The sequence below is a fragment of the Trichosurus vulpecula genome, chromosome 6 (genome assembly GCF_011100635.1).
Source record: "Trichosurus vulpecula isolate mTriVul1 chromosome 6, mTriVul1.pri, whole genome shotgun sequence".
NCBI classification, from domain to species: domain Eukaryota; kingdom Metazoa; phylum Chordata; class Mammalia; order Diprotodontia; family Phalangeridae; genus Trichosurus; species Trichosurus vulpecula.
The window spans coordinates 218,200,008-218,220,976 of record NC_050578.1 but is presented as its reverse complement, the minus strand read 5'-3'; the positions used below and the strand labels follow the sequence as shown (position 1 = coordinate 218,220,976).

General features: G+C 42.7%; 1 protein-coding gene across 10 annotated transcripts in view; it reads left to right on the top strand.

The window, feature by feature from the left end:
* PPFIBP2 (PPFIA binding protein 2) overlaps positions 1-20,969 on the top strand; it is a 221,504-nt gene that overhangs the window by 96,385 nt on the left and 104,150 nt on the right. For all 10 annotated transcript variants that reach the window (XM_036762541.1, XM_036762542.1, XM_036762537.1 and 7 more), the window contains exon 3: positions 8,030-8,244. In XM_036762541.1, the coding sequence (XP_036618436.1) occupies positions 8,030-8,244 (215 nt within the window). The remainder of the gene's footprint in view (positions 1-8,029; positions 8,245-20,969) is intronic.

The window sequence follows — 20,969 nt, the reverse complement described above, 5'->3', positions numbered from 1 at the left end:
TAATCTCATTCTTGAGAAGTCCCTAGTACCAGAGGGCTCTTCTTACCACCTGTTTAGTAATAGAGAGAATCCTACTTCAGGTATCAGTTGGTCTAGGTGGACCGAGGGCCCTTCCAAATCTGTTATTTTCTGATTGGTGATTTTTGTGAAGTCTCATCAATGGTGGCCTGCCCAGGGTGTATCAAGAGTCTCAGTTGTTCTGGACCAGTTCCTTCTCCAGGCTCTCCTCCCAAGAGTATAATCTTCCTCAGTCCAGGAAGAACACAATGTCAGAGTCAGAAGAATGTAATCGTGACGATTCTTTAGAATTTACTACTTTGAAATAAAATTGGGAGGGGGTGGGGAATAAGCCATCCATCATTACCTAAGAAAAAAAGGAATCTGGAACATTAGTATTTAATGCATACATTTTGGTTTTGTATCGCCCACATTTCTCTCTCCCCTCCCAGAGAGCGGGAAAGATGGTTCAGCTAAACTAACCAAGATATCTAAAAGAGTGGCATTTTATCTGGCATTCCTCACCCATCCCCACCCTTTTAGCTCTGAAGAGAAGCAGGGTGAGGTACCTGCTCTTTCAAGGGGATAGTTTTGCAAGATACACAGGAGCTGTTACACCTTTGTTCTACACAGGTCAGGGATAGTGTGGTATAACCCAGGCCCACCTGGTACTGTAGCACTTTAGGTACCAAAATTCTCAAAGGACCTTGTCATAATAAAAACTCTCCTGGGATGTCCATTTTGTGGCAAGATCCCCATGCCAACTCCTCTCTAAGTCTCACTTTGCTCCATTTCATATCTCCATAAGGAAAATTGTGACTCTCGTTATGCCTTTATATCCTCAGGGTACACAGTGCATTTTTAACAAACTGTCTCAGGACAAATATAAACTGTATCTGTGTGCTTTGGCTTTTCAGCAAAGAAAGGTCACTAAGCTCAATGTTGAAACAGATACAGGATTACTTCAGCAGGTCAGATGGCTCATCTGATTCCATATTTCAAATGGGGGAAAATAAGGTAACATTTTAACAGTTGTTATGAAGGCCCCTGGAATCTGAGAGGGAACAGGCCAAGGGGATGGGATAGCATTGTCATCATCTTGTGAGCAAATGGTGAACAGGTGGGAAAGCTAGAAATTGAATAAGACATGAAAGCTAGAAAGCCTCGTTTTTGAAGAGAGGTCATCTTGGTTAACACTTGACACAAATTCAGAAATATCATAGGAAGGACCCAAGGACTTTTCTCTGACTGCCACCCATGATTAGAACTCTCTCTTCCCTCCCTCTGACTACTGACCTCCCTGGCTTCCTTTAATTCCCAACTAAATCCTACCTTCTACAGAAAGCCTTCCCTAACTCTTCTTAATCACAATGCTTTCCCTCTTTTAAATATTTCCTATTTATCCCAGAGATGGGGTCAGTCAGGAACCAGGCTAGCTGTTTCTGGCCTCCCTCAGGAAAAAAAAAAAATTTCAGCAGAGATTGACTCTAGCTCACACCAATGCAAAGCCTTTATGGAGGTAGGTTCTGCAAAGAGATAATGCTGAAAAAAATCAGATCAAAAGACCGCAGTCTGTAGGTCAGCTTTCCCTAGATTCTATGTCATTGTTTCAGGGCAGGCCATCCTATCTCACTGCGGATAATAGCACTTAAAAGGTCAGGTTGTCTATAGTAGAAGTAAGCCTGCTCCCTTTTGTGTTGGGTACAATCCAACCCAATCCAAAACATTTATTAAGTGCCTATAATGTGCCAGGCACTGGGGGGTAAAATTAATAAAAGGAAGGAAGGAGGGGGGGGAGGGAGGGAGGGAGGGAGAGAGAGAGAGAGAGAGAGAGAGAGAGAGAGAAAGAGAGAGAAAGGAAGAAAGAAAGAGAAGAGAAAGTTCCTGCGCTCGAGTTGCTTAAGATCTAAGGGGAGAGACCTCACACAAAAGCAGGCTGGAAAGGTGGAAGGGGAACACCAGGGGATACCCAGTGTGGTGAACATCTTGTTCCAAGGAGTTGGAACCAGGGAGAGCAGCAGATGCAAAAGGGAGAGAGAAGAAAGTCCAGTTTCTGGTCTCTCTAACTGAAGGCCTAGGGAAGAATCTGGTCGATATTCAGTTGACTTGAAAATGTTTGACTCAAAACCAGAGAACAATTTACACAACCACAGCATGGTCATGAAAAACAATTTTGAAAGACCTAAGAAATGTATTCAATGCAATGACCGACTGGTCATCATCAGGACTGGAGATCCAGAATGAAACACACATGTTTCGACTTAGCAGTAGGGGAATTTGTTTTGCATGAATATGTATATTTGTTATAATAGCTTTGGTTGGGAGGGGAACACATAGAGATAGAGTTGCACTTCCCCCCACACACACAAAAAGAGAGGGACATTGAAGCATTTTTAAATGCATAGGAGAGAATAAAAGGCCAGAAGGAAACACAAACAAGCAGGACAGCTTTGAAAGGTAATTATCAAATGTGTTATATACTTAAAAGGAAAAGCCAGCTGCATGTAATTAAGAATCATATTTCTACTTTCTGAAATGTACCAGCCTTCTAGTAGTATTGGCATACCAGTTTTATCCCTAATACTGATATCTTGGGTGAGGTCCTAGCACTTAGGTCTCCATGAACTAACTCATCTTCCTAGGCCAGCAGCTTCTTTAATGGAATTGATCAAGAGGACTTTGGAATCCCATTTTTCATTTTTGAAATACTCCATCTTCATTCCCTAAAATAAAAGTGGTCAAAGATATGGTCAGATAGATGTCAAAAGAAAAAATGCAAACCGTTAATCATTGTATGAAAGAATGCCTTGCATCACTAATAATAAGAGAAATGCATGTAAGAACAATTCCTAGGTTTCATGTTACAGCCAGCTAATTGGCAAAATAACCAATTATAGAAGAATCATTGGAGGGGTTGTGAAAAGGTGAGCTCACTAATATACTTGTTGGTGAAACTGTCACTTGGTCCAACCATTCTGAAAAGCAATTTGGAATCATGCATGCTCTTTGAGCTAGTGATTCCACTCGTAGGTATGTACTCAAAGAGATCAATGAGAAAAATAAAGGTCCGATATATAACAAAATATACTAACAAAAATACTTTTTGTAGTAGCAAAGAACTGGAAACAAAGTAGATGCCCACCAAGTAATTAAATCATTATTTTGTTAATAATTACCTAAGTTATAATACATGAATGTAACCCAACGTTATTGTGATGTAAGACATGGTGGATATGATGAATATTGAGAAGCATGGGAAGAGCTATTTGTTGTCGTTCAGTCTTTTTTCAGTTGTGTCTGACTCTTCCTGACCCCATTTGGGGTTTTCTTGGTAAAGATACTGGAGAGGTTTGTCATTTCCTTCTCCAGCTCATTTATACAGATGAGGAAGTGAGGCACACAGGGTTAAGTGACTTGCCCAGGGTCACACTGCTAGCAAGTGCCTGAGGTCACATTTGAACTCAGATCTTCTAGACTCTAGACTCCATGCACTGAGCCACCTAGCTGCTAAATGATCTAAATGTATAGATACAAAGTGAAGATCCCCAAATCAGGAAAAGCTTCTATTCAATGACTGTAACTGTGTAAATGGAAAGGAAAAAAAAACCAACAAAACTACTGAAACTGAATGTTGTGAAATTATAATGACCAAGCCTGGCCTCAAGGAAGAGAAATGAGAAGAAAGACCTTTTCATTTTACTTGTATCTATTAGACAGATACTTGTTGGTGGGGAAAACTCCATCTCAAACCTCTGGGAGCTGACTTTGTAATGAGAGAGATAACATGCAAATTCCCACAAGCCCGTCCCTGGTATCCTGTGTAAACAGAAGACAATGGTGGGTGGGGAGGGCCTGCTGAGGCCTCCTACTGTAGGTGGGATTTGAGTTCAATTCTGAAGGAAGCCCAGGCAGACTGAAGACTCTGGTGAAGAGAGAGAGATCATTTCTAGTATGGGGAACAGCCATCCCAAAGGACCAAGGATGAGGAATACTCCAGGTAATCTCAGATGTTTTTTTAATGTGATAACGAACTGAACTTCAGACAACCACATTGTCTATAATTTCTCATTCTCTTCTTCTACTTAATTCGACAGTAATTGCTTGTTGGATTGACTTGACTCTTCTGCGTTTGAAAAATGAATCTATACTTTCTGAAATGCACCTGCCTTCTAGTAGTATTGACATACCAGCTTTATCCCTAATACTGACACCTCGGGGGAGGTCCTAGTACTTAGGTCTCCATGAACTAACTCATCTTCCTAGGCCAGCAGCTTCTTTAATCGAACTGATTAAGAGGACTTTGGGATCCCATTTTTCAGTTGCTTTCTAAAGTTCCTTCTCACTGACCTGCGTCTTGAGCCACTACACCTCCTGGGATTTCTTCCTCAGTCCTTCTGGTCTCTGCTACTACCTTTGATCCCCAATCACTTTGCTAAATTAGGTGCTTCATCCACTGTGTATTTATTTGTTCCTGTTTGGGAAGCTCACGCTGGTCCTGGCATCCTTTCTGGAGATCCTGTGCTTAGAGCTGGGCTGCTAGTTGGCACAGTGGGTAGAGCAAGATAGAGCTCCAAGCCTGGAGTCAAGAAAACCTGAGTTCGGATTTGGCCTCAGATATGCTTTGTGACCCTGGGCAAGTCACTTAACCCTATTGGCCTCAGTTTCCTCATCTGTAAAAATGAGCTGGAGAAGGAAAAGGCCAAACTGTTCCAGTATCTCTCCCAAGAAAACACCAAATGAGGTCACAGAGAGTTGGACATGACTGAAACAACTGAACAACAACTGAGACTGAGATTAATTTATTTGTCAGATAATGTTTTTATTAACCAAGTATCCCATATTCTTTCAATAATTTTGTCCTATCTTGACAGAGAACCTCAAGATCTAGGGCTTTTTCCGATTTTCTTGTATATTTTTCTCCGACATGTCTAGGATATTGGTAGGAAAGGTTTTTCTACTGATGTGCCACTGAAATTTAGTTAACAACATTTCACTGAAAAAGTACTGATCTGATTCCAGGGTCTAAAACATGCTACCCCACCTTAAGGTGCAAAATGAGTCAAATTTTGGCATGTGGGGGTTTGTTTTGCTTGACTGCATATTTGTTACAAAGATTTTATAGGGGAACTTAAGAAGGGGGGTGGGGGAATTAAGAGGAAAAGCTAGAGTTAGAGTTACCATCAAAAAAGATGGAAAGAAAAAATCATTTAAGCATTTTTTTTTAAATTCAGACAAGAACCATAAAAAAGGATAGATTTGAAAATTACATTTTGAATATATGATATGATAAATCTTGTTGGCTAATTTTTTACAAATAATTTAAAGATTTATTATATCATTATTTTTTCTAAAAACTTAACCAACATTTTCTCTCCCTCCTACCTTCTCCTCCCTCCTTTCCCTTCAAAAAAGGAATAATAAAGCCCTTGAGATAAATATTGAGGGAAAATATTAATACTGTACTATATATTTTTAGGGTGAAATCTGCCAGGAAAAAAATTAATTGGATTTAACATTAATCTATAAGCCATTTCTGGCTTAAAAAGAAATATCTAAAATGTGGTGTACCCCCTTGCTCTGTAATATGTCTCTCTACCCCGAGACTGTTTGGGATAACAACATAAGAATCTTGAATATGGAAAGGATTATATATATATGGGCTATAATACAGTTTGAGGTTAACATTTGAGAATAATTACTATTCTCAGTATTCAAGTCCTTCCTAGACCACTCCTCTAAGACTGAAAAGGGTTTATCCCTGGGATCAGTATCTTAGCCTTGAATAAAAAAGAGAACACTGCTTCAAATGGGTGGGAGAGGCTATTATCCTATCTAAACTAGACCAGATTTGCTTATCCCTCTTAATTCCTTTCTGAAAGAAAGACCTTAATTTTGGGAGGAGGGTTTTAGGTTGGAGAAATAGTCCTTAATATTACTAGAGAAACTAAAAAGGAGAGTTAAAAAAATTTAAGCTCGAGGCAGCTAGGTGCCACAGTGAGTAGAGCACCGGCCCTGAAGTCAGGAGGACCCGAATTCAAATTTTGGCCTCAGACATTTGACACACTAGATGTGTGACCTTGGGCAAGTCACTTAACCCCAATTGCCCTGCCTCCCCCCTGCAAAAAAAAAAAATTAGGCTCCCAAGTGCTGCCGTTTAACTTTATCCAAACTTAATAAAAGGATTTGTTCTGTAAAACTTAGACTCAAAAGGCCACGCCCGAGGACCTAGAAGGCTGCAGCAGGTTCCTCACCTCTGGACTAGGAGGACAGTGGTGTTTTTCTCTACAGTGATAGGGAAGGTAGGAGAGAGGGAGGGTTTGGGGACGAGACAAGGAGTTCAGTTTTGAACATACTGAGTTTAAGATGAATACTAAGACATCCAATTTGAGATGTCCAACAGGCAGTTAGAGATGCGAAACTGGAGGTCCGCAGAGAGATGGGAGAGGAAAGGTAGATTTCAGAACTATCAACATAAAAATGGTAATTCCATTCTTGGGGAGCTGATGAGATCACTAAGTGAGGTTGCCGTGAGGGAGAGGAGAAGAGGGCTCAGGACTGAGCCCTAAGGGACACCTTCAGTCAGAGGAAGTGATCAAAGGAGATATTACCATCCTCTTTTCTGTTCTACTCTGTATACAGAAGTTCTCTCATTATGGCGTTTGGAACGTTTGTACAAAATTGTTCACGCATTTCCTCCCCTTCAGAAATTTGTACTTCTTCAGCAAGGACTGTCTTGCTTCTTTTTCCAGTGATTAGCACAGTCCTTGGTACATAGTAGGCTCTCAATAGATATTTATTGACTGACAACCAGTTGTTTGTTACGGTCAGAATGAAAAAAATTTAAAAATAAGTAGTGATCCCTAGGGACTGATTGAGAATTTGTGTCTTTGAATTAATTAATGAATGAACGAAGCATTTATTAAGTACTTACTGTGTGCAAAGCATTGTGCTGTCCGCCAGATACAAAGAGCTTACATTCTAATGAGACAACGCATGAGAGGTTTCACCTGCCAGTCAGGCGGAAAGGTCCCATGGTCCTCAGGCAGAGCCGATGGTCAAGCATCTTTGTTAATGTCATTTCCACTGAAAAAAATCCTGTCACTTTCCAATGGGGTCAGCAGCCAAGTGGCCCAATGGATAAAGCCCTGGGCTTGTAGTCAGGAAAACCTGAGTTCAAATCCAGCTTCAGACACTTACTAGCTGTGTGATCCTGGGAAAGTCAGCCTCTGTTCACCTCAGTTTCCTCATCTGTGAAATGGGAACACCACCGCCTGCCCCCCAGGGTCATTGTGTGGATCAGATGTTATTGTAAAGTGCTTAGCGTGGTGCCTGAGACGTACCAAGTGCTGTATAAATGTTTATTCTTGTCATCATCATTTATCATGTTGCACAGGGGACTTTGGTGGCAAGAACTTTTTTTTTTCTGGGTTTTCAATAGCTATGACAGTAGCCCGTGCAGAAGCACTTGTCAGCCCCCAGGATGGCGGCTCAGAGTCCTGGGCTGTCTAGATAAGAATTTGAGGGAAAATGGGGGTCAGTGGTGGTAGTGGTGACTGGCCTTGCCTGGCAGATGCTGCCTCCAGTCTCTTCCCTCCCTTCCCTGACCTGCCCCCCCCCCATCATCCTCCCCATCCCCCTCTGCAAATGTATCACTGCTCCAGCTAGGCCAGCTCACCGGCTTTGCGTAGGGCAGTTGGTTGGCAGTTGGTGGGGACAGCTGGCCTCAGATGGTGCCTCCCTGGGTGATGACTGTAAGGGCTGGGCAGGAAGCAGCAATGGGGATGAGGGGGTGCTCCCATACTCCCAGGGGCCTGGGTCTACCTTAGTCTCAAACTTTTCTTGGGAAAAGACTCCTTTTGGTGAAGCCTCAGGGAAAAAAAAAAGCCTTATTTTACACAGTCCCGTCTGGGAATTTGGAACCCTCTTTGATGACATTGGTTGTCTCATTTTTAAGCAGACGTTTGTGTTCAAGTTCAGCCTGCAGACTTCCAAATCAATAAGGCTGATCTCCACTCCCTCTCCTCTGTTCCAGGCACCAAATCGGCCGCAGAACACAGCAATGGTGCCTATGATGTTGGGCTGCCTTCCCAATCCCCATACATGAACATGTACCCTGTACTTCATCTCGTTGAGGACCTGAAGCTGTCACTGGAGATGCTGGGGGATCCTCAGGAAAGAGAAGCCCTCCGGGGTCAGATCCCAGAGCCCACTGCAGCCTACATAAAAGAATGGCTTCAGGGAAATCTGGTGAGTAGCTTTGATACAACCATCCTGGGAGCCGCTCTGTCTGGTGGGCCAGGAAAATCTGTCTTGGCAACTGTGTGACAAGAAAACAGTCATGCCACTCAGCTGGAGAATTGCTAATTGCTTTGTGGGGAAAATTGAGGGAAAGTATGGGAGATGTATTGAACATGAAAAAATGATCCAAGCTCGACATTCGCACATAACCTGTGGTTTGGGTTTGTTTGTTTTTTAATTTTCTAGTCTCCCTCTCTCCTTATCTAACCCCTCTCCCCATGGATAGTTTTCTTCTAAGCCTCTCATAACTCTCACCAGGCTTTAGACTGGATCCAAATCTTCTGTATTTTTCCCTTCCCTATCTGATCTGCCTGTAGCAGTGGTTCTCAAACTTTTTACTCTTAAATTATTGAAGACCCAAGAGAGCTTTTGTTTATGTTGCATAGATCTGTTGATGTTTACCATATTAGAAATGAAAACTGATAAAAATTTAAAGTATTTATTAATAGATTTTAAATAGTAATAAGCCTATTACTGATTAACACAAGTAACATTTTTATTATTTTTAAACTATATTTTTTTAAAAAATAGTGAGGAGTCACATCACATTACTCACTTTTGCAAATCTCTTTAATATCTGCCTTATAGAAGGTAGTTGTATTCTTATCTGCTCTTCCACATTCAGTCTGTTGCAATGTGCTATTTTGGTTGAAATATAGGAAGAGAATCCAGCCTCACGCAGATAAGTAGTTGGAAAAGGAAGGAATATTTTAATAGGGAAATAGTGTCTTAGTATTAATATGAAAATAATTTTTACCTCACTGATCCCCAGAAAGGGGTATGAGAACCACTGGCTAGTATGGTACTCTTCATTCCAAAGAAAGGAGCAAACCTTTCCCATCAAGATAAAGGATAGATGGATGGATGGATGGATGGATGGATGGATGGATGGATGGATGGAAGGATGGATGGATGAATGGAAGGATGGATTGATGGATGAATGGTTCATTCACCTCTGGAACTGAGCTCTTTATCAGACAACATCCAGTCAAATCCAATTAGCATTTGATTCTAATCCAATTTCAATTTATTAATTTATAGATCCTTCCCATTAACCTAAATTGACTACTTCTTACTCTAAATCTTACCCTGTGCCTCTGACCCCCATAATGTGTCACCCCAAAAAATGTTGTCTAGATCCAGCACCTCCCTAGCAAGCCTGGATATAACATCATAGTGCCAGGGAAAGAACACTGCATTTGGAGTCAGGAAATTTGGGTTCAAGTCTTGGCTCCAATACAGTCCCACTTTTTAACAGACATACGCAAAGTAACATAGATGGTAAACAGCAGAACCAGAATTAGAATTCAGATCCTCTGAACCCCAAACCATTATGGTTTCCACTCTACCACCTTCCTGAACTCTAATCTCCTGGGGAACTCCCTGGTGGGAACAGAATTCATTCAGGTACTCCTGCATCCTGTTTGTCCCCTCCCACTGGGTCACACTTCCTTTTACTAGAAAGTGGGAAAAGAGAACTTTCATTAAGGCTGCCTTTCCAGTTTATCCTGAATGAAGAGATAGTTATTACTAGGTATTTTAGAAGAACAATGAGCCAATAGTTCTCCCTTAGAAGACAAGTAATCATGTCAGCATTAAGTATTTATCCCAGGTAATCACTGTTACCTGGCACTGTTGCTCCTCTCCAGGGCCTCTGGGTGGGGCAAAATTTTACTCCAAACACATTCAGTCTCCCCATTATCTTAGTTAATGTGTTCTCTCAGGCTTGCCTCTACAGAGAGATATATATGATTTGAGAAAGAGAAGGATTCCAGGGGGTGGGTTTTTTAATGGGTGAGAAGTCTTATCAGGCACACAGGGTGCCTTATTTAATTCAAAACATCATACTGCCCAGTCCTTCCTCACTGAGTACAAAAACCCAAGTGAATATTTTCCTATACAGAACCATTGAGAGATCTTTAATTCTGGCAAAAAAAAAAAAAGCAAATCTGTTTGCCAAATGGAAAAGAGAGGAGAGCTTTTTAAAAATGTGGGGGAAGAAAGGGCTGCTTTATGATTAATGAAATGTGACTCTTGAGCCTTGCCTATGCCAACCAGGAAATACTTGTAAAGAAATTAAATGTTTTCTGAGGCAATCTTTCCTTCTATACAGTGGAAGAAGATATTAGGAGATCAGACACTGCCTTTTCCCAAGAAAAGGTGGGGTGGTTTTGTTTCTGAGTGCAGCCCCTCCTCTGTCATGGGATTTGGAAGCAGAGCCCCAGGATTCCAGAGTGGACCAAGCTCAGCCCTCCTGGCTCCTTTAAACTGAGCCCGTGCTATCCCACCAATCCATCTGTCCAGTGGGGCAGTAAGTGAAGACAGTACTGCCTGCCTGCCTTGCCATTTGTTCTGATGCAGTAGGAGGTAGAGGCCGCTGGAGGGGGCAGGGACAGAAGAGGACGTTGCTCTGGCTCCCCTGACTCCCTGCTGCCTCCATCAAAGGTCAAGGACCGTCCAGGGAATGTCCTTCTTCCTTCCTATTGTTGCCTTCAGAATTTTTGGTTAAAGCCTGAAAATCACCATTTCAGTCAGATTTGGGATTTTATCAGGAAGAATGGCACCAGAATCTGCGAGTTCATTTTCATGTTATACATAGTGCAGCCAAATCATAACTGGTACTTCTCTGGTGTTTGCAAAGCACTTTATATACCTTATCTCCTTTGAGTCTCACGCCAACCTGTGGCAGATGTAGGAATAATCATAACCAATAGCTGCCATTTAGATAGAGCTTCCTATGTTCCAGGCTCTGTGCCAAGTGGTTTATAATTATTCTCTCTTGCTCTTCATAATAACCCTGGGAGGTAGGTGCTATTATTCCGCCCATTTGCCATTTCCTTCTCCAGTTCATTTTACGGATGAGGAAACCTGAGGCAAACAGGGTGAAGTGACTTGCCCAGGGTCACACAGCTAGTCATTAGAACTCGGGCTTTCCTGACTCCAGGCCCAGGATTGTAAGCACTTGGCCTTTCCCAGTGGCTAAAGTCCCTGTTACAGCAGTGTTTGTACCTGCTCACAGGGCTAACAGTGTGTGAGCTCCTGCCACCAGGATTTTAACCCCTCGGCAATCATCTCCGATACTACCTAGAAAACTTTGGACAAATATCTAACCTCAGCTTCCTCTCCTGTAAAATGAAGTAGTCAGACTGGCCTGCTTCTGAGGACCCTCCCTCTGCAGATCTGTGAACAGGGGATGGATTCCAGGTCCTCCTAATTACAGCTCCAGCGTCCTCACTGATCACTAGGCCACACTTCCTCTCACAGGTCTCTGAATAGGAAGCTCTGGGCTGGCCAGTCAGGAGCATCTGGGCCCAGTAGAAGGTGCCAGGATTGTTGGTGGTGGGTTTAGAGCAAGAGTTCTTAACCTGAGGTCCAGGAAGTTGTGGTACATCTAGATACATGTGTCCACTTGTTACATGGACAAAATACAGAGATGTACATATTTGTGTGTGTGTGTGTGTGTGTGTGTGTGTGTATAAAACAAATGTTACTGTTGTGTATAATATATATTAATAGGAGCCACTAGGTGGCACAGGGGATAGAATGCTGAGCCTGGAGTCAGGAAGATTCAGTATCTTTGTGAGTTCAGATCTGGCCTCAGACACTTACTGTGTGACCCTGAGCAAGTCACTTAACCCTGTTTGCCTCAGTTTCTTCCTCTGTAAAATGAGCTGGAGAGGGAAATGGCAAACTACTCCAGGATGTTTGCCAAGAAAACCTGAAATGGGCTCACTAAGGGTCAGACACAAATGAAAACAACTGAACACCAGTTATATTAATAATGTATTGTATATGAATAATATATTGAATATATATAAATATTTTAAAATTTTATTTTCAGTTCCAAATTCCTTCTCCTACCCATTGAGAAGGCAAGAAATATGATACCTGATTTTTTAAAAGAAAATTTTAAATTTGTTTATTTAGGTAACTATTTCAATAGATTAGTTTCTTTTTTTACCCTATCAGAGGCAGGGAACCTGTGGTCCCAGGGTCACGTGTGGCCTCAAGGCCGCAGATTCCCTACCCCTGTGTACTTTATGCGTATTTTATGCATTTGAAAACATTATTCTGTGGAAGAGGTCTCCACTAGATTGCCTAACACACACACACACACACACACACACACACACACACACACACACAAGACAAAAATAGATTGAGAACTCCTGGTTTTGAGGGGAAAATTGAAAAGTACTGGACAAGTCTGTGGTGAGTGACATTCAAGGAATCGTCCTCAGTTTCATTCCCCCCTTGTTCTTTTTGCTGTAAGGTTGAGAGTGTCTAAACCAAGCAGGCTTTAGAGACATTTTCAGAGGGTGCACAACTACCGTAAAAGAGAGATTCATTAATTAACATTAATTAATTAACAAATTTAGTGAATTTGGGTTTTTTCCCCAAAGAAATTCCAGGAACTCCTACCCAACTGCCTCAATCTTCTGGCCATCTTCCCTGGCTCATCTTTCTCTGGTCCCATGCAAGCGGGGGTGTCCTTACTCAATCTTTACCCATCTCTCAACACTCTCTCACTTAAAAAAATCTCATTGTCTCCCCTAGATTCAGTTATCCCCTCTAGGCAGGTGATTCCCAAGTCTATGTCCACCCCCCGTCTCTCTCCAGAGCTTTAGATGACTGATGCAGAAACTTTGCCCTAACCTTCTCCTTCTCAGAAGCCTTCAATGGTTTCCTGGAGCCTGCAGGATAACATACAAACTCTTCCACCTTTAACTTACCTTTACCATCCATACTGCCTTTCATGCATTCCACATTCCAATCAGACCATGCCACCTGCTCCCTGTCTCTGTTCCCTCTCCACTTCTTACCTGGATTGCACTTTCTCCTCATCTCTGCTGCTGAAATCCCCCTCCTTCAAGGCCTAGCCCAGGGGCCATCTTCTCCAGGAAACCTTCTCAGGGGCCCTATGATGGAAGCAAGTTCTCATCTAGCATTTTGGATCTTTCCTTTTCCATCAGTACATTCTTATTTCAGATGTGTGACATAGGGGATAGAGAGCTGGTTCCAGATCCCGCCTATGACACATACTGGCAGTGTGACCTTGGGCACCTCACTTAACCTCAGTGTCCTAGGAAACTCACTAAGACTAAGTTACAGATAAAGTGCCAACCTTCATCAATAGAGGGTGTTTCCTCATCATTGTTGCCTGTGCCAGTGAGCTCACAGGTCTAATCCCTACCTTATACTTATTTCTATCCACGTCATATTTTCCTTATTAGATTGTAAGCTCATTGAAGGCAAAAAAACATACCCTTTCATCTTCATATCCTCAAAAACTCCCACTTTGCACAGAGCAGGCATTTAATAAAGGTTTGTGGCATTCAACAGAATGGAGCACTCAGAAGGCAGGCTCCTCTGTGACAAGGCCCTGGAGACTGTGTAAGGAGGCATGCTTATACAGAACTGAGAATGTGGCCCCGGAGGACAAAGGAGACCCTAACCCTAACCATTTTTTCACATCTCTTTGTTGCTGTGAGCCCAGGGGAGGAAGGATGGAGAGCCAAGGCTGAAGCCTGAGCACTTTACAAGGGCAGCCTGTATGCCTGCCTTCTGAGAGAATCCCACTTGGGATGGTCTGCACATGGATGGGGGAAGCCTCTCACATCTGCTGAAGGCATGGTTTTTCAGCCAGAGCAGGCATGCAACAGCAGCCATAGCAACACGATGCAGACAGTAGAGAATCCAAGGTCAGGGGCATCGGGGACAATTCTAGAAGAAAGCCCTGCTCTCTATCAAATTTGTTTAACATCCTCCTACAGCTTGCTTTGCTAGCCAGCTTCTGAATTCCACTTATGAAGCAAGATCGGTCATTCAAGATTGTGAGCCTGTGGAACAGACATTGTGATTCTCCATGTCTGAGGGCAGTGTGGTGTGACAGATGGTGTCCTGGGCTTCCAAGTCAGGAGGAGCTAGCTATCCTGGCTCTGTCACTTTACTATGCTTGACACTGGGCAAGTTGCAAAACCTCTCAGCCTCAGTTTCTTCATCTGTAAAATGGACATCATAATAATAATACCACCTACCCCACAGGATCATGATGACAATTAAATGAGATATCTATGGGGAGTACTTTGCAAACCTTACAGTACTGTATAAATGTAATCTATTTTTATTGTTAATTTCTCTGATTTCTGTTGTCGCTCAGTCATTCAACCATGTCAACCATTCATGACTCTGTGGACCATACCATGCCAGGCACTTCCATCTTTCAGTATCTCTCAAAGTTCATCGTTTCCATGATACTATCTGCCCATTTCATCCTCTGACATCCCCTTCTCCTTTGGCCTTCAATTTTTCCAAACGTCAGGGTCTTTTCCGGTGAATCACATCTTCTCATTATGTGGTCAAAATATTTATGTTCCAGCCTCAGTATTTGACCTTCTAGTGAGTAGCCTGAATTATTTCTTGAAGTATTGACTAATTTGATCTTCTCCCCATCCAAGCGACTCTCAAAAATCTTTTCCAGCATCGCAATTCGAAAGCGTCGATTCCATGTTGCTCAGCTTTCCTGATGCTCCCAATTCTCACAGCCTTACATCGCTGCTGGGAAAGCCACAGCTTTGACTACATGGACCTTTGTCTCTGCTTTTTAGTATCCTGTCCAAATTTGCCACAGCTTTCCTTCCAAGGAGCAAGCGTCTTTTCATTTCACTACAATCACTGTCTGCAGTGATCTTTGAGCCCGAGAATATAAAATCTGACGTTGCTTCCACTTCCTCTCCCTCAATTTGCCAGGAAGTGATAGGACCAGTTGCCAAGATCTTGGTTTTTTGGATGTTACGCTTTAAGCCAGCTTTAACACTCTCTTCTTTCACCCTCATCAAGAGACTTCTTAATTCCTCTCAATTCTTCTTTCTCTTGTTACTTTATCTGTAAAATGAAGAAAATATATGCAATATCTCACAATGATGAGGCTGGAAGGAGTTAATGTATATAAAATGCTTTGCAAACTTTAAAGCGCTATATCAATGCGAGTTTCTCTGAGGCAGTACATCCGCAGGACTCCCAGGTACAATGGGCAGTCGTGGTGATAGAAGGTGTCTTTCCCTCTACTCCAGTCTCCCCACCAAATTCATTCAGCTTTCCCCTAGGAACAAGAGAGCCCGCAGATCCCTCTAGACTGAGGCTGGGATGAGATTGCTGCCACAGCGGCACACGGATGTTTGGCCGCGTGCCGTTCATAACTAGCTCACTGTTAGGAGAGGTCAAAGCTCAAGACTGATAGTTGAGTTCAGAACCCAGGTGATAGGTCAGAAGAAGAACATGTGACCCACAAGAATTTCCTCTGTCAACAATTCTGGATGATAAGATGCTGACTCAGGGCAAAAGCAGCTGCCAGTGTCCAGACCTGGTACTTCTAGAGGCAGGAAGAATGACCAGAGCTCAACCCTGTTCTATACCCCACCACTCAGCAAGGTAGGTTTCTTGATTTCTGTGTTAGAAAATCCCTCCCAGGTTGAGTCTTTTGTGAAGGCAAACTAGGCCATATTTTGCCTCAATTCTTACCTAGCCTCTAACTACTGAATGGGTGTTGCCTCAGACGAACAGATTCCTGGGAAAGACCTCAGCTTAAAAGACCATGGTCTCCCACTGCGCCTGGGGCCACCTCCAGTTGTCCTGATCTATGACTGGCCACTGGACCCAGATGGCTCTGGAGGAAAGAGTGAGGCTGGTGACTTTGCGCAGCCCTGCCTCACTTAAATCCAACTCATTTGCCAGTCCAGACATCACCCTCCTGCCACCATTGGTCCTTTTTGAGAACGAAGGACAAACAACAAGTTAGAGACAGGGAGCTGGGCATAAAATAAACCCCTGTTGTGAAGACTCATTCACATAGCCTCAGGAAGGGGAGTTGTTTAATGATTCCATAGAAGCCTAGCTTTAGGTATTCCCAAGGAAGCTGTAACCACTAGGTTCTAGATAGGGATATACAAAAGGGACTGATTATTCTGTATTTGGAAGTCGAATGGTGACATCCAGGGAATACTCCACTCTTGGGTCAGAATTGTTTTTCCATTTGTCCAGAGGGTTTCCCATGTCTATGCTAGAATAACTGTTTTTGGATTAGACCTCCTTCTGGGTCACCTTTTCTCTCCCTCCATTTCCATCTCTACGTCAGGGAAGGAGAGGAGCTGCCAAATCACCAACGCTGTACAAGGCACTTCACATTCCCGATCACCACCCATTCTGACAGTGCAGAGAAGGCTGGGGCTGAGGTGGGGAGGGGCGGGGAGGGCTCTAATTGGTTTCTATAGTTTTAGGGCACCTGCAACCAATGATTTTATGTAAGGCTCATAGACGGTTAGTTTGGTTTGTTTGTTTTTTTTTTTTTCAGAGGTATTTGTAGGTCTCCCCTATTCAAGACTGGGGAGGTAAATATTAAACACGTAGGTTTTCTGTTTGACTTAGATAACAACCCTCCACTTCGGCATGGTACTTAATCCCTTGCAAAGCATTTTCTTGACCTGTTCTCTGACTCGCTTATAGGGTCATAGATTTAGAGCCTGAAGGGGCCTCAGAGGCATCAAGTTTGACCCTGTCATTTTACTGATGAGGAAACCCAGGCCCAGAAAGATTAAGTGACTTGCCCAAAGTCACACAGCTAATAGTCAGTGTTTGAGGCAGGATTCGAAACCAGGTCTTCCTGGTCAGGAGCAGTTTAGGTGAACTAGGCTAATGGGTCAGTCATTCTGTATGTAATAAGAGTTTATCCTCCTTCCCTAGTCTAGAATCTGAAAGCATATTGCCAGTTAATCAGGCTATGCTGGGAAATCATTCCTTGAATTTCGTCCTGGTCCCGATGGCTCCAGGTACAGGAATATCACACATAGCAGCCTCAGGTGGTTCCCCCAAAAACTGCAGCAGGAAGCAAAATCCCTGAACAGCAATATAAATGAGAGACATGTTCCTCTTTCAAAATTCAAACTGTAAAAAGCTTAAAGTGGGCCTACAGACCCGGAACTATGTTACCTTTAGAATAGCAATACAGACCACATTTCCTTGGAACTCTCCAGAACAGTAAGAAGTGTGGGACAGCTGGAGTTTTGTGCCAGGGTGTAAAATGTAAAGGGTGCTGACAGTTTCCATCCTCAAGCACGCCACTTCACTCCTCATATGAAGCAGCCGTAGGCTCCACTGTACTCACCCACCCATAGCTTAGCATAGTACCTGGAACGTGGTAGGTGCTGTACATAGGAATACCTGGAGATGTTGAAGGTTCGGTTCCAAACCACTGCAATAAAGTGAATATGTCCATAAAGCAAGTCACATGGATTTTCTGGCTTTCCAGTGCATATAAAAGTTTTGTTTACACTATACCATAGTTTATTAATTATGCAATAGTATTATCTCCAAAAAATGTACATAACTTATTTAAAATACTTGATTGCTAAAAATGCTAACCATCATTTGAGCCTTCAGTGATCTGCCATCTTTTTGCTGGTGGAGGGTCTTGGCTTGATGTTGATGGCTGCTGACCAATCAGGGGTTGCTGAAGGTTGGGGTGGCTGTGGTAGTGTCTAAAAATAAGACGATGACGTTTGCCAAATAGATTGACTCTTCCTTTCACTTTAATTCTTAAGTGACCCCTCCCTCCTCTTTTGGCCACTTGTACCAGGTACGAAAGTAGCTGGTTATAGCTCTCTCCCTTCCTGTACATCCCTTCCCCCACCTCTTATTAATTGGCCTAAATTTAATATTGTTGAGTCTCTCGATAGGGAGGCCTGAGGAGAGGGAATAGAGCCAGGGAATGCCCTTCAGTGGTACAGTCAGATTAAACAGTATTTATCATGTGGGCATGATTAGAGATGCCCCAAAACAATTAGAAGAGTAACATCACAGATCACCATAATGCATATAATAATGAAAAAGTTTGGAATATTGCAAGGATTACCAAAATGTGATGTAGAAACATGACATGAGCACATGCGGTTGGAAAAATGGAGCCAGTAGACTTGCTTGAAGCTGGGTCGCCACAAACCTTCAATTTGTAAAAAAAAACACAGTATCTACAAAGCACAATAAAGCAATGTGCAATAAAATGAAGTATGCTTGTACATGCATATTTCTCCCTTTCCTCCTATCCACATCCACGGCAGTCCTTCAGCATTATAAATACCTTGTGTCCTGGGGCCCAATTCTTCCTCCGGGTGCCCAACCTCCCAGGTGACCCCTTCCTCCTGTTTTGGCCACTTATACCAGGTACAGAAGTGGCTGGTTATGGCTCTCCTGTACATCCCTTCCCCCACCTCTTACCCTGGAGAGCTAGAGTTTTCATTCTTGGCAGATTGAGTCAATCAACAGCATTTACTGAGTACCCACTACATACTGACACTGCCAATGCAGGAATGAAAAGCGAACAAAACAGATCTTGTCCTCCAAAAGCTTAAATTCTATCAGGGAAGGCAACACGTTGAAATATAAGTATATTCAAAATAGATGCGAAAAAATAAAGGGTAATAAGATGGGGGGCGTTAGCAGTTAGGAGGCTTGGGAGAGGTTTCCTGTAAAAGTTGATGCTTAAGGTGAATCTTGAAGGAATGGGTCGATTCTAAGGGGTTTCCGGAACGGGAGTCATCCCCCTCCAAGTCTAGGGGAAGGGAAGGTGGAGACATGAAGCCTCACCATGTCCCCACACCTAGCTCTCCCTCCCTCCATTCCCTCAGCCTCTCTCTTCCACGCTCTACAGCGACCTGCTGCCGGGGAGAGGGGTGGAGGGAGTGAAGAGAGAGGACCCCAATGAGTCTAGCAACCCTTCTGGGATTGGTCCAAATCACTGCTCTCCACCAATCAAACAGTGTTGTGGTTGATGTGGTTTGGTTGCCTAGCAACCATTTTCTGATTGGTTACAGAAACCACTCAGGTATATTAAAGCTAAGGCTTCAGGTAACTTAAGTTGAGGTCTTGTTACAGTGTCACTTTTTAAAATTTTAAATACATTTTATTTTGACCAACAATAAACAATTGTGGTGTCCTAATAAATAATAAGTAAACATTCCTAATAATAATTCTTCCTAATAAATAAGCATCATACTTTCCCTTTTAAAAGTTAAGTAAAACTATCCAATAATAGTGATTACTACCAACTTCACTAGCAACCCTCTAGTGACTAGTTTTGTATCAACAGAAGGGAAGTTACATGTCAAGGATCACTCATCTAAAACCATTATTTGTCTGAATTCTGTTGTATTTTAGTGTCTTCCGCATTTACATTATTGTAAACAGCGTACATGTTCTCTTTCTGCTTTCTTCACTCAGGGTGACTTCATACACGTCTTCCCATTCAGTCTCTCATAAATCTTCATATCCAGCAAACACCAAGTATTTAAGCACCTGCCATAGCAAAGACACTGTGCTTGGCCCCGTATCAAAGAAAAGATGAGACAGACTCTGACCCCAAGGAGCTTTTATTCTTTGAAGGGAAAACATGCTCACATATAAACACATATAAAAATATGTGCAATATGAACACAAGATAATTTTGGCAGAGAAATAATTATGGCTCAGAAAGGGGAAGGGCTTACCTGAGCTTTGAAGGAAATTCATGGTGACAGTAATCTAGTCGATTACATTCATAGATTACATTTTGTTTTGACATCCCCAGACTGATGCTGAAGATTCTTTATGGTAAAGTTGGTTAAGATGCGATTTTACCTGAAATGCAAGAACCTTCTTCCTTTAGTAGTAGTTCTCTATTTTTACATCTAAGACCCTGATGGACCTAATCATGAGGGCTGGGGGGAGGGGTGCGATAATGTTCATCAACTAGAAACCAAGCCAAGGAGATGGTGGAAAATGAGTTCAGCTGGAAAGTTCTGAGCCCTCTATAAAGGAAGGCTTTGGAAGGAGATGATTGCTCAGCCCTCCGGTCAGAGGGGAGAGGCAGCTGAGGGTGCAGAGAAAGTGTTGAGGATAGGGAGGACTGAGGAACGTTTTTAAAAGCAATTGCTATTTGGTATGTTCCTGGGGGCACCGTGGGGTTAGGAGGAACCTAAGGGTCATTTGTTCCTGGATGGCTGAACAAAAGAAGTGCCAAGAATTCACCCAATAACTTGCATCCCTCTTCTCCCCCCTCTTCCCTCCTCCCCCAAAAAAACAAGTAGAAATGGCTTTGTCTCAGTCTGGCTTTCTTTTTGAAGCTAGCTTGTCAGGAGGCCAAGTACCTGAGGGCACTCATTGTTATCAGATCATGGCTTTGTTATACTGAAGCTTCTTTATGATAAAGTTAGTTGAGAAGGGACTTTACCTGAAATGTAAGGACTTTCTTCCTTTGTTAGGTTTTTTTCGAGGGCACCTTAAAAGTAGTTCTTTAAAGCATCAAAGACCCTGGTGGACCTAATCATAAGAAATTGGTTGTGTGTCTGTGTCTGTGTGTCTGTCTTTTGGACTAGGTAGCTGCTGAACTCCCAGCTCTCAAATTCTGTAATTTTATGACTCATAGAAATAAGCTTATCTTCAAACCTAACGTGAAGAACCAATTGCTGTCTTTTAGCTCAGCGCCTGACACATAGCTTTTCAGTCATGCCCAAATTTGCGGTTTTCTTGGCAGAGATACTGGAGTGGTTTGCCATTTCTTTCTCCAGCTCATTTGACAGATGAAGAAATGGAGGCAAACAGGGAGAAGTGACTTGCCCAGGGTCACACAGCTACTAAGTGTCTGA